The 13,767-nt window shown below is 40.3% G+C and overlaps 2 protein-coding genes across 3 annotated transcripts in view; one reads left to right on the plus strand and one right to left on the minus strand.

Moving 5' to 3' along the window:
- LOC106587036 (interleukin-6 receptor subunit beta) lies at positions 1 to 11,510 on the plus strand. 2 transcript variants are annotated; one of them, XM_082969332.1, is made up of 10 exons: positions 1 to 250; positions 508 to 590; positions 2,672 to 2,888; positions 3,445 to 3,630; positions 3,746 to 3,847; positions 4,368 to 4,511; positions 6,348 to 6,488; positions 7,994 to 8,078; positions 9,754 to 9,835; positions 10,001 to 11,510. In XM_082969332.1, the coding sequence occupies exons 1-10, from the start codon at positions 220 to 222 to the stop codon at positions 10,391 to 10,393; spliced, it is 1,464 nt and encodes a 487-aa protein (XP_082825458.1). In that variant the 5' UTR covers positions 1 to 219; the 3' UTR covers positions 10,394 to 11,510. The 2 variants fall into 2 exon arrangements, with proteins under 2 accessions (XP_082825458.1, XP_082825457.1); XM_082969331.1 differs by lacking the exon at positions 1 to 250 and having other exon boundaries at positions 311 to 590.
- Positions 11,106 to 13,767, minus strand: part of nudt12 (nudix (nucleoside diphosphate linked moiety X)-type motif 12) — a 20,457-nt gene continuing 17,795 nt past the window's right edge. The window contains exons 3-7 of the mRNA XM_014174893.3: positions 12,647 to 13,215; positions 12,367 to 12,534; positions 12,106 to 12,219; positions 11,815 to 12,014; positions 11,106 to 11,647 (exon numbers count right to left, since the gene is read on the minus strand). Coding sequence (XP_014030368.1) covers positions 11,537 to 11,647; positions 11,815 to 12,014; positions 12,106 to 12,219; positions 12,367 to 12,534; positions 12,647 to 13,215 — 1,162 coding nt within the window. The 3' untranslated portion in view covers positions 11,106 to 11,536. The remainder of the gene's footprint in view (positions 11,648 to 11,814; positions 12,015 to 12,105; positions 12,220 to 12,366; positions 12,535 to 12,646; positions 13,216 to 13,767) is intronic.

A 13,767-nucleotide genomic window follows, 5' to 3' on the forward strand; every position in this document is an offset into this window, starting at 1 on the left:
AGGGCTCTTTTCAAAAGAAGTGCACAATGTAGGGAATAGGGTGCCTTTTGGGACAGAGACACAGTGGTATACTGCCATCTCTCACACCAGATCCCAGCCTATGTTCTTGTGGCAAACGCTGAAAAAGCAGTCTACACGATTGAAGGCCTCAAGCCTTTCAGCAGCTACATCATTGCCGTTTCCTGTATTTTGTCATTTGGTCACTGGAGTGACTGGAGCATGGAGACAACTGGGACAACACAGGAGAGTGGTAATAAAATTAATGATATATCCAAGTCATTCCTTACACATGCTTCAACATTTCGAAACCTTACTGAGACTGTCAACTACCCTGGATAGCTACATCATGGGAAATAGACTTTATGGAATCAGCAAGTATGTTAGTTCAGTGGTGTGTGACAAAGCTACATTTGAAAACAGCATATGGATGCCAGAATAAGATGTTGTGTGCAGGAGGGCTCCTGATACTGCCACATCATGCTAGGTCTTATTTTTGTGTTTTCACAGCACCCTCTAGACCGCCAGATATCTGTTATCATATGGAGATGGTGAACAAACAAGGACCTCATCACCTTATGCTTATGTGGAAGGTAATTTGAGTTTAAAACATTGTTCTTCGGTTTATCATCAACTTTTAGCTTGCTGTCGAAATCTATACTCAGGATTTGATAAAAGTCAGCATCTAATCCGATCTGAGGCCTTATCTGATTGACCTTTCAGTCATGTACAGCTGAAGTCGGAAGTTTACATACACCTTAGCCAAATACATTTAAACTCAGTTTTCACAATTCCTGACATTTAATCCTAGTAAAAATTCCCTGTCTTAGGTCTGTATGTAAACTTCCGACTTCAACTGTATGTATAGTGGGGTCCGAAATGATAGACACCCTTGATAATGATGAGCAAAAACTGTAGGTTTGCTGTGTTAAGGTTTATATGTATGTATGTATGTATGTATGTATGTATGTATGTATGTATGTATGTACAGTACCAGTCAAAAGTTTGGGATTTTCTTTATTTTTACTATTTTCCACATTGTAGAATAATAGTGCAGACATCAAAACTATGAAATAACACATATGGAATCATGTAGTAACCAAAAGAGTGTTGAACAAATCAAAATATGTATTATATTTTAGATTCTTCAAAGTAGCCACCCTTTGCCTTGATGACAGCTTTGCACACTTGGCATTCTCTCAACCAGCTTCACGAGGAATGCTTTTCCAACAGTCTTAAAGGAGTTCCCACATTTGCTGAGCACTTGTTGGCTGCTTTTTCTTCACTCTGCAGTCCAACTCATCCAAACCATCTCACTTGGGTTGAGGTCGGGTGATTGTGGAGGCCAGGTCCTCTGATGCAGCACCATCACTCTCTTTCTTGGTCAAATAGCCCTTACATAGCCTGGAGGTGTGTTTTGAGTCATTGTCCTGTTGAAAAACAAATGATAGTCCCATTAAGCGCAAACCAGATGGGATGGCGTATCGCTGCAGAATGATGTGGTAGCCATGCTGGTTAAGTGTGCCTTGAATTCTAAATAAATCACAGACAGTGTCACCAGCAAAGCACCCCCACACCATCACCACTCCTCCTCCATGCTTCACGGTGGGAACCACACATACGGAGATCATCCGTTCACATACACTGCGTCTCACAAAGACATGGCGGTTGGAAGCAAAAATCTCAAATTTGGACTCATCAGACCAAAGGACAGATTTCCACCGGTCAAATGTCCATTGCTTGTGTTTCTTGGCCCAAGCAAGTCTCTTCTTCTTATTGGTGTCCTTTAGCAGTGGTTTCTTTGCAGCAATTCGACCATGAAGGCCAAATTCACGCAGTCTCCTCTGAACAGTTGATGTTGAGATGTGTCTGTTACTTGAACTCTGAAGCATTTATTTAGGCTGCAATCTGAGGCTCGTAGCTCTAATGAATTCATCCTCTGCAGCAGAGGTAACTTTTGGTCTTCCTTTCCTGTGGCAGTCCTCATGAGAGTCAGTTTCATCATAGTGCTTGATGGTTTTTGCGACTGCACTTGAAGAAACTTTTAAAGTTTTTGAAATTTTACAGATTGACTGATCTTCATGTCTTAAAGTAATGATAGACTGTCATTTCTCTTTGCTTATTTGAGCTGTTCTTACCATAATATGGACTTGGACTTTTAACAAATAGGGCTATCTTCTGTATACCACCCTTACCTTGTCACACCACTGATTGGCTGAAACGCATTAAGAAGGAAAAAATGTCCACAAATTAACTTTTAACAAGGCACACCTGTTAATTGAAATACATTCCAGGTGACTACCTCATAAAGCTGGTTGAGAGAATGCCAAGTGTATAACGCTGTCATCAAGGCAAATGGTGGCTACTTTGAAGAATCTCAAATATAAAATATGTTATGATTTGATTAACACTTTTTTGGTTACTACATGATTCCATATGTGTTATTTCATAGTTTTGATGTCTTTTAACTATTATTCCACAATGCAGAAAATAGTAAAAATAAAGAAAAACACTTAAAGGAGTAGGTGTGTCCAAACTTTTGACTGGTACTGTATGTGTATTTGTTTTTAATAGTATTTCAGTGAAGGTACATACATTATCCAATCAATAGATATATTCTTAAATCTGAATAGGCCATTTAACTTTAAAAAATGTATTTGTTTTTGTATTTCAGGCCCTTGATGTTTATGATGCTCACGGACATATTCTTGGGTACCAAGTGAGCTACACACAAACAAAGCGCCCCTCTCTGAGTGTGACAACTAACACCACAGATCTGAAGGTGGTCCTTGTGGTGACCGAGGATGAGTTGGAGGTCACAGTTATGGCGTACAATAGCGCTGGTGGATCTCCTTACTCTCATCTAAAGATTGACCTGAGTCTTCATCAGAGTGAGTTAAATGTCTGTTTTCATGAATAGATAGTGACTACAGAGGTGTTTGACTTTTTCATTTTAATGGGTGATAATCTCAACACCCAGAACCAAATCTCTGCACTAGTCGAATAACCGCTTGTCACGAGGCTAAATGCGTGATAAATGGTAATGTACTTCTGAGAAAATGAGGTAGAGAAGAAGTCTCTAATCTTAACAACCATCTGGTTGATTAGACTCCTCCACCCCTGGCAAAATTGTGCAATATCCTTTTTGTGTCAATATCACCCATTTCTGTAGAAGCCTGAGAGGGAAGTGAGAAATGGCAGATGCATAAGCCCTCTGTCTCCAGCCTTTAAGTCAAATTATTTTCCAGCGATGTTAGATGTATTTTTCTAGATTGCCCTTGAACTATTCATTCAAAAATCAAAACTGTTTAGTTAGACATTCAACATAGGTTTTTTACATTACTGACATGAATTACAGTAGTCACTGAAGGGGCAAGGCTTTTCACCTTGTGTAATTGGTCAGATATGAGGTCAATTAACTTATTAAACAGTGGATGTTGGTGTTAGCTCTACCCTCAGTGAGAAGACTTTGGGTGAATTCTGAAGATGATAGGCTAGTGCTTCAATGGGATGTGGGACACATATCCCTGCCAGTTAGTGAGGTTGCCAATGAGTGGGCCACTGATGCTGCACATCCCACATCCAGTCACTGGAAACGAGTGAATGGCTCCACCAGATCAACAGTCTTGAAAGGTAAATGCATGGGCATGCATGGTGATGAAGTAGACAAAGCATTGATACCACATGTATCACAGTTCGATCGCAATAAGACACGTTGACTGTGCAAATGCATGCACCTCTGTTTCAGACCATCTTCAGCCTGGGACAACATACAGAATCAATGTTTACCCCATATCTAATCAACTGTGTGGGCCACCCAAGTCAATCATTGCCAACCTAGAGTACGGAAGTAAGTAGGGCTAATGTTAAAGTCATAACATTTATTCACTTATTGTTTATGTGAAATGGGGTTCCTACTATTCCTAGAATATGTCGCACAGGCGGCTTGTGGCACCTTTATTGGGGAGGACGGCCGCAGAGTAATGGTTGGAACCTAATGAATGGAAGAATATCAAACACGTGATTTCCAGGTATTTGATCCCATTCCATTCACTTCTTTCCAGCCTATTACAGTAGTCCCTGAAGGGGCAAGGCTTTTCACCTTGTGTAATTGGTCAGATATTAGGTCAATTAACTTGGGGCGGCAGGGTAGCCTAGTGGTTAGAGCGTTGGGCTAGTAACCGCAAGGTTGCAAGTTCGAATCCCTGAGCTGACAAGGTGCAAATTTGTCGTTCTGCCCCTGAACAAGGCAGTTAACCCACTGTTCCTAGGCTGTCATTGAAAATAAGAATTTGTTCTTAACTAACTTGCCTAGTTAAATACTGGTAAAATAAAAAAATATTATGAGATGTCTTCCCCTGTTGCTTCAGCGCTTTTAGGTGCAGTCGGAATGCACGTTGTGGATGTGACTAAAAACACAGTGACTGTACAGTGGGAGTGGCAGAGAAAGGAGGTTCACCACAAGGTTCTCAAATACAGAGTGATACTGTGCCTGGGGGAGATACAGGTCGAATGTAAGAGCATTTCCTCTATTTACATATTAGTCCAGGCGATTTGTGATTTTTTAACTTTTTCATTAAGCATGAAACTTGCTACACTTGTACAGTTTGAATTTATATACACTGCTCAAAAAAATAAAGGGAACACTTAAACAACACAATATAACTCCAAGTCAATCACACTTCTGTGAAATCAAGTTGTCCACTTAGGAAGCAACACTGATTGACAATAAATTTCACATGCTGTTGTGCAAATGGAATAGACAACAGGTGGAAATTATAGGCAATTAGCAAGACACCCCCAATAAAGGAGTGGTTCTGCAGGTGGGGACCACAGACCACTTCTCAGTTCCTATGCTTCCTGGCTGATGTTTTGGTCACTTTTGAATGCTGGCGGTGCTTTCACTCTAGTGGTAGCTTGAGACGGAGTCTACAACCCACACAAGTGGCTCAGGTAGTGCAGCTCATCCAGGATGGCACATCAATGCGAGCTGTGGCAAGACGGTTTGCTGTGTCTGTCAGCATAGTGTCCAGAGCATGGAGGCGCTACCAGGAGACAGGCCAGTACATCAGGAGACGTGGAGGAGGCCGTAGGAGGGCAATAACCCAGCAGCAGGACCGCTACCTCCGCCTTTGTGCAAGGAGGAGCAGGAGAAGCACTGCCAGAGCCCTGCAAAATGACCTCCAGCAGGCCACAAATGTGCATGTGTCTGCTCAAACGGTCAGAAACAGACTCCATGAGGGTGGTATGAGGGCCCGACGTCCACAGGTGGGGGGTTGTGCTTACAGCCCAACACCGTGCAGGACGTTTGGCATTTGCCAGAGAACACCAAGATTGGCAAATTCGCCATTGGCGCCCTGTGCTCTTCACAGATGAAAGCAGGTTCACACTGAGCATGTGACAGACGTAACAGAGTCTGGAGACGCCATGGAGAACGTTCTGCTGCCTGCAACATCCTCCAGCATGACCGGTTTGGCGGTGGGTCAGTCATGGTGTGGGGTGGCATTTCTTTGGGGGGCCGCACAGCCCTCCATGTGCTCGCCAGAGGTAGCCTGACTGCCATTAGGTACCGAGATGAGATCCTGAGACACCTTGTGAGACCATATGCTGGTGCGGTTGGCCCTGGGTTCCTCCTAATGCAAGACAATGCTAGACCTCATGTGGCTGGAGTGTGTCAGCAGTTCCTGCAAGAGGAAGGCATTGATGCTATGGACTGGCCCGCCCGTTCCCCAGACCTGAATCCAATTGAGCACATCTGGGACATCATGTCTCGCTCCATCCACCAACGCCACGTTGCACCACAGACTGTCCAGGAGTTGGCGGATGCTTTAGTCCAGGTCTGGGAGGAGATCCCTCAGGAGACCATCCGCCATCTCATCAGGAGCATGCCCAGGCGTTGTAGGGAGGTCATACAGGCACGTGGAGGCCACACACACTACTGAGCCTCATTTTGACTTGTTTTAAGAACATTACATCAAAGTTGGATCAGCCTGTAGTGTGGTTTTCCACTTTAATTTTGAGTGTGACTCCAAATCCAGACCTCCATGGGTTGATAAATTGGATTTCCATTGATTATTTTTGTGTGATTTTGTTGTCAGCACATTCAACTATGTAAAGAAAAAAATATTTAATAAGATTATTTCTTTCATTCAGATCTAGGATGTTTTGTTTAAGTGTTCCCTTTATTTTTGTGAGCAGTATATTTGAGGGATTTTGCATGAATGTTAGATTTCAAGTTAGGATTTGGTCCTACGTGATAAAGTCATTGTTTTGCCTGGGTTAACAATCATAGTCTTGAAACTATTGTTGATATACAGACAGATTAATTGCTATTCTATTCACCATCTCAGCTATCCCTGTCTGGCCAGATGTATGGCAGCACACATTCTTCAAACTTCGCGCAAACACAGGCTATTCTGTTAATTTACTGGCGGAGACTTCTAATGCCAACATTTCAAGAGAAATTATTCCTATTAAAACACATATTTTTGGTAAGTATTTCTTTAAGTACAGTATTGTTGAGAACATACACTACCGTTCAAAAGTTTGGGGTCACTTAGACATGTCCTTGTTTTTGATAGAACATTTTTTGTCCATTAAAATAACATCAAATTGATCAGAAATACAGTGTAGACATTGTTAATGTTGTAAATGCCTATTGTAGCTGGAAACGGCTGATTTTTAATGGAATATCTACATAGGCCCATTATCAGCAACCATCACTCCTGTGTTCCAATGTCACGTTGTGTTAGCTAATCCAAGTTTATAATTTTAAAAGACTAGTTGATCATTAGAAAATCCTTTTGCAATTATGTTAGCACAGCTGAAAACTGTTATTCTGTTTAAAGAAACTGTAAAACTGGCCTTCTTTAGACTAGTTGAGTATCTGGAGCATCAGCATTTGTGGGTTCGATTACAGGCTCAAAATTGCCAGAAACAAAGAACTCTCTCTTCTGAAAGTTCTTTGTTGGCAGCTTCATTAAATACTACCCGCAAAACGCAAAACTCTGCCTAGAAGGCCAGCATCCCGGAGTCGCCTCTTCACTGTTGACATTGAGACTGGTGTTTTGCGGATACTATTTCATGAAGCTGCCAGATGAGGACTTGTACGTTGTCTGTTTCTCAAACTAGACACTCTAATGTACTTGTCCTCTTGCTCAGTTGTGCACGGGGCCTCCCACTCCTTTTTCTATTCTGGTTAGGGCCAGTTTGCGCTGTTCTGTGAAGGGAGTAGTACACTGCGTTGTTCGAGATCTTCAGTTTCTTGGCAATTTCTCGCATGGAATAGCCATCATTTCTCAGATCAAGAATAGACTGACGAGATTCAGAAGAAAGTTCTTTGTTTCTGGCTATTTTGAGCCTATAATCAAACCCACAAATGCTGATCCTCCAGATACTCAACTAGTCTAAAGAAGGCCAGTTTTATTGCTTCTTTAATCAGAATAACAGTTTTCAGGGTTTCTAATGATCAATTAGCCTTTTAAAATTATATACTTGGATTAGCTAACACAACGTGCCATTGGAACACAGGAGTGATGGCTGCTGATAATGGGCCTCTGTACGTCTATGTAGATATTCCATTAAAAATCAGCCGTTTCCAGCTACAATAGTCATTTACAACATTAAAAATGTCTAAACTGTATTTCCGATCAATTTGATGTTATTTTAATGGACAAAATGTTTTGATTTCTTTCAAAAACAAGGACATTTCTAAGTGACGCCAAACTTTTGAACGGTAGTGTATATGATTAGTCAGAAAGCCTTACAGTATCAAGATGGTAGTGTATAATATCATTAGAATTGGGCAATTTTAAATATCCCATCTAGCTACAGGCTTGATTCGGTCCAAAGCTGCTTGCTTGTGCATTGGTGTATTTTAATGCATACCTCATTATAATGTTGGTGGAATATTAAATACAATGTTATTTTGTCCACATTGGTTTTGATTTACAAAATAAACATAAGTCTGAGTATATGAAACTCGTTCCATTTTCAGAACATAATGAAATAATATTCACCGTCTGTCTAATCGTCCTGCTTACCCTTGGCCTTGGAGTTTTCTTCATCTTATCCAGAACTGTGTAAGTCATACATTTTTGTATTTTTCTTCATAATTAAAACCTACACATTGCTTTTGCTTTTCTCATTGCTTATGTGTACTTAGCTTCATCAGTATCATAACATAAGGCTCAAGGCTCTTTGTCATTAATGATCAGGGATGATGCTTGTTTTTTCCTGTTGCTCTCTGTGATATGTGAATAGGCCTTATCTGACTGTCCTTCGGGTTATGTGTATGCAGGTGTAGGATCTTAATTTGACCAGTATTGTCGATAGCAAAATAATCATGCAGCAACAGGATTTGAACATTTAGTCCATAATGTTGCTTGATCAATGGTTAGGCTATTAGCTGGACAAAAATAGGCAACTGTTCATGAAAAGTGCAATACTGTTAATATAACCTTGTGTTAGTGCAGGTTTTTCAGTGAATTTATGTAAATCATGAAGCTCATCTGCATTTACTGCTGCGCAGGAAAATGATCTGCACTAAAAGTGTTATCAAATTAAGATCCAACATCTGTATATGAATGACGTGATGGCCAATCAGATAATGCCTATACACATATCACCAAGAGTAATAGAAAAAAATGGCACTCTAATTCGGGTTTTTCTTTTCTTATTTTCCGCTTGTCTCTGTATATTTGCTGTGTATGTTTTTGTATGTATGTATTTGGCTTTTTTATGCTGCACCATAATTTCCTTTCGGGGGACAATCAAGATACACTACCGTTTAAAAGTTTGGGGTCACTTAGAAATGTCCTAGTTTTTTAAAGAAAAGCACATTTTTTGTTCATTAACATAACATCAAATTGATCAGAAATACAGTGTAGACATTGTTAATATTGTAAATGACTATTGTAGCTGGAAACGGCAGATTTTTTAATGGAATATCTATATAGGCCCAAATGGCATGTTGTGTTAGCTAATCCAGGTTTACCATTTTAAAAGGCTAATTGATCATTAGAAAACCCTTTTGCAATTATGTTAGCACAGCTGAAAACTGTTGTTTCTGATTAGAGAAGCAATAAAACTGGCCTTCTTTAGACCAGTTGAGTATCTGGAGCATCAGCATTTGTGGGTTCGATTAAAAGCTCAAAATGGCCAGAAACAAAGAACTTTCTTCTGAAACTCATCAGTCTATTCTTGTTCTGGGAAATGAAGGCTATTCCATGCGAGGAATTGCCAATAAACTGAAGATCTCGAACAACGCAGTGTACTACTCCCTTCATAGAACAGCGCAAACTGGCTCTAACCAGAATAGAAAGAGGAGTGGGAGGCCCCGGTGCACAACTGAGCAAGAGGACAAGTACATTAGAGTGTCTAGTTTGAGAAACAGACGCCTCACAAGTCCTCAACTGGCAGCTTCATTAAATAGTACCCGCAAAACACCAGTCTCAATGTCAACAGTGAAGAGGCGACTCCGGGATGCTGGCCTTCTAGGCAGAGTTCCTCTGTCCAGTGTCTGTGTTCTTTTGCCCAACTTAATCTTTAATTTTTATTGTCCAGTCTGAGATATGGCTTTTTCTTTGCATCTCTGCCTAGAAGGCCAGCATCCCGGAGTCGCCTCTTCACTGTTGACGTTGAGACTGGTGTTTTGCTGTGTCATGTCGAAGGTTAAGGGCTTTTCTCTATAATTCCACACTGCATATTTAGTTTAAACACACTGTGCATATTATTATTGTGTTCTTTTCTCTGCAGCTACAAAACATATTTCTTTCCAAAAATTGCTAATCCTGGGGCCAGTGTTGTTGGACGATGGCTTTTGGAGTCACACCATGAGGTAATTTTCATGGCCACGCACGGTTTCATCCCCCATTTGGGACATGCACCACATGTCGGAAAGTGTTGTGTACAAAGAGAGAGTGGAGTGTTGTGTTGTGTTAGTTAAGCTCCTTAAAACCCTAGACCACAGTCTAATGTCTATAATGTACATTTCCCCCAACAGAAAAACCGTGTGAAGAATGTACTGAAGCTGGAGGAGTTCTTAGTCACTGATCTCTCAGGAGAAAAAGGCTTTGTTGAGCTGGGGCAAGAAAGGCCACCTGTGAGAGAGGACGGTATTTTTAACCCTGGTTCATCTCACAGTACCCTCAATATAAAACATATTTTTATTCCGCAAAATACAGAATACATTGAAAATACTCCTAAAAGTAACAGAGAGAACAGGGATTCCTCCCTGATGTTTAACAATGTTGCCCACATAGAGAATGGCCAGGGTAGCTTACTTCCAGAAAGCACCCAAATACAATGCAATTTTGACTATATACAGAACAAGCATACTCTTGGGGATTCTCTAAAAATAGCATTTTTAGAGAACACCCCAAGCAATGTTGAGTAAATTGAAAACACTTTTTCTCAGCAATAAAATGCTCAATATGGATCGTCTTAAATGAATGCCGTTTTAATATTCTCAATAAACAAGCCTAGATTTTCCATTTACATTTTGTAAATGTAAACCATTTTAAGTGCTACTGTTCTTCATAATGTAACAGGCTTTGTTTATTCCTCTTATGTTTTGAGGTTGGACTTTAGCACGTCTAGCTCGTTAGCACGTAGGGCCACCGATTGGTGTCACCTCGTTAGTCATTATGTGTTACACCTGTGCCGACCTAGTGTTCTTGAGAGATGTGGAGGGTTACCACTTTTAGTTGGTGCTCCTTATTTTTGATTTATAGACAAACAATCCTTTATCTGATCATCCCTGTTTTCGTTTTTGCTCCACTGTTTGGTTTGCTTCCTGTATAAGTTTGGTGTTATTTTTTTTTTTTTGTGCCTCTTCTTAGGCAAATTTAGTGGGCTCTCGTGGTGGGTGTCTTTTAGGTTCCAGTTGTTGTTACTTGACAACTTTCAGTGGACAACCCCACATCTTTCAGAACTCCCCCTAAAACCCCACTTGTTTCATTTTGGTTGTTATCAGTGACTCGTTAGTTAGGTATTTTTTTTGTAAGTGTTATGAAATGTGATAGTGTGTTATCTCCAGTGACGAGAACCATGTAGTCATGACACGTTCCTACACGATTTCCTAATTTCACAGTCGGACCACTTAGAAGTTAAATCATGGGGAAGATTTTTATTGTACTCACTGATAGAACATAGGCTTTCACAAAATTGACTGGAGTTTCATTTTTTTCTGGGGGTCAATTATCCCTTTAAAATGCCTACTTTTTCTTGACATACTTTTATCCAATTAAAATACTGCAATGATGAAAAGTATTCCATATAAAATTATAGATTAGTCGTGTTCATATCTAAGGCACAGTGGAATAGTGGAGATAAAATCAAATCTACTTTGACCACTTTATGCCAATTTTACACAACCATTAAAATGTCTTAAATGTGATATAGTAAACACTACTTTGATTGGATGGAAAATCAGACATGAGAATGTTTTGATAATTAATTAATAGATGTATCTATTGTATTTCATTATAAATTACATTTAGTGGTGTAATCCATCCTGGAGAAGTGCCCTTCATTAGGTTTAAAGATTTGAGCTCATACCAATCCAATGTTTCACCAACTGGTGTGCAATGGCCTGTCTTGGTGGCATGGTAAAGGCTGGTTTTGTTCCCTTGACAATGACATCTATAACCTGCATTACACAGACATAGCACTGAGTTAATACATTGTAATAATACAAGTTCACTGACATAGTTTACATGACTTCAATCGCCTCTTATTACATTCAGGTGATGCTTTGTTTCTATCTAGGCCTATGTTATAACATGTAAATCACAGATTAGGAAAACTAGCATTTACCTGTTGCCGTGTAAACCAACGAGCCTCTTCAATTTCCTTTTCATCAACTTTGATGTCTGTTGACATGGCAACAGCCAGGCAACCAATCATTAGTGAGGAGGGCATTGGCCAGGGCTGACAGGACACATACTGAACAGGACCCACTTTGACCCCACTCTCCTCCTCCGTCTCTCTCCTTACTGCATCCTCAATGGCCTCACCTGCATAGAGAGATGTCACTGGCATCTATCTGCACACTCCAAAATCAGAGTAAATGTTAAGTGTTTCGTTTAGTGTGTTGAGATCAACTACCTGGTTCAATGAATCCAGCAAGACATGAAAACATCCCAGCAGGAAAAGTCTTCTTTCTGCCCAATAAGCATTGGTTGCCATCTGGGTGAATGACCAACATGATCACCACAGGATCTGTATGGATACCACAACACATAACATTACATAAGTCAGATCATGTTGACCTGATATTGAGGTTAGAACATTATAATAATGATTAAAAGAAAAAACATGCAGTAGTTCATTTTCAATTAATAAATACAAAAACAGGAGGCTCTTTACCAACTCGTGGGTAACAAGTGTTGTGGATGCCTTGTCGGCTTCTGCAGTCTTTGTTGAAGCAGGTCCTCTTATAGCCTCCTTCCTCCACATTAGTGTTACTCCCACATGTTGGGCAGAAGCTGTATCGGTTGTGCCAAGCGAGGACAGAGCTGGCTTGAGCAATGATTCCTGAGGGGAAAAGGGATCATACATTTTTTAGGGGGGAGGGGGTTTGTAAGTCCACATTTTGTATGCTGTTTCAATAATATTTTGATGAAGAAACTCCCAGAGAAATACTCACCAGCCTCAGCCTCACTAAGTTTCAGAAGACCTGGCATGGGTGGTTTGAGGAAGAAGCTATTTGGATTGGTGAGTTGGAGATGATCCATGGGATTGTCATCAGTATTGAGAGCAAACCAAGCAGTGGGTTCATTCCCTTCTTTTGGAGGAGAGGATGAGGAGCTTCTCTGCTTCTCTACCCCGAGGAAGATGACTGTTGTTCCAGATTTTTGAAGTAGTTCTTTATTAACCGAGCTTGCATCAAGTCTACACAGTTTTATACCTGGATGGGCTGTGTTGCTCTCCTCGGAAGCAGACACAAGAGGGTTCAAGTTAAAGAACAAGATGAACACTGTGTCTGGAGAAGACTGTTTTGCTTCTAGCCACTTGCTGTCAGGCCTCTTTTCACTCATTCTGTTGAAAACTTCTCTGTTGAAGTAGTTTTCATGCTCTTCCGTTCTGTCGTTGGGTAGAATCCGTTGACATTTGTTCTCAGTCTTTGCCAATAACCTGCCAATATGTCGGTGTCCCCAGAATTTGGCAATGTCATAAGCAGTTTGAGCAGATTTATTGACTAAAAACTTATCACACCTTGAGGGAAAGAGAAGTGTGATCAGTACATCTAATTAGGGTGTTATCTTCATGTTTACACGGTTAATCATCTGTTATCAGGTAATTAACCTAGGGTGTATTCACTAGGAACCAAACGGAAGCAAACAGGACAAAATGGGGAGGGACATACCTGAATTCGTATAATAGAAACTCTTGTTTTCATTACAGAACTTTTTCCATTGGGAAACATTTTTCTACGGTGTGCACTAATGAATACACCCCTGCTGTTATTTTAACCATATGTTTAGACATTTAAAGGCACACTCTCTAAGATGTGAATACTTAAAGTGGGCCAACATAAAAACATAAACAAACAAATGCATCCCATGCCAACTTGATTTCTATGATATATCTGTAGTGTTCAAGAATGACATTCCATGAGAGCATCATTACTTGTTTGAAATATGATTTTATCCTAATAGACCTACAATCTCCTGTGACAACAAAAACATACACAATGGAGTAATAGTTCTCACTTACTTACTTACTTAGAAAGTAATATTTAGACAATATAAAACAGTTGTAATAATC

The sequence above is a fragment of the Salmo salar genome, chromosome 26, assembly GCF_965601325.2.
Source record: "Salmo salar chromosome 26, fSalSal1, whole genome shotgun sequence".
Taxonomy (NCBI): Eukaryota; Metazoa; Chordata; class Actinopteri; order Salmoniformes; family Salmonidae; genus Salmo; species Salmo salar.

Excerpts from the sequence above, each read along its gene's own strand:
- LOC106587036 (XM_082969331.1), top strand. The coding sequence starts at position 363 with ATGGAATCAGCAAGTATGTTAGTTCAGTGGTGTGTGACAAAGCTACAT. Across the intron at positions 2,889-3,444 it reads TGACCTGAGTCTTCATCAGA|CTCTACCCTCAGTGAGAAGA; the intron begins GTGAGTTAAATG and ends TGTTGGTGTTAG. Across the intron at positions 3,631-3,745 it reads CAGATCAACAGTCTTGAAAG|ACCATCTTCAGCCTGGGACA; the intron begins GTAAATGCATGG and ends CCTCTGTTTCAG.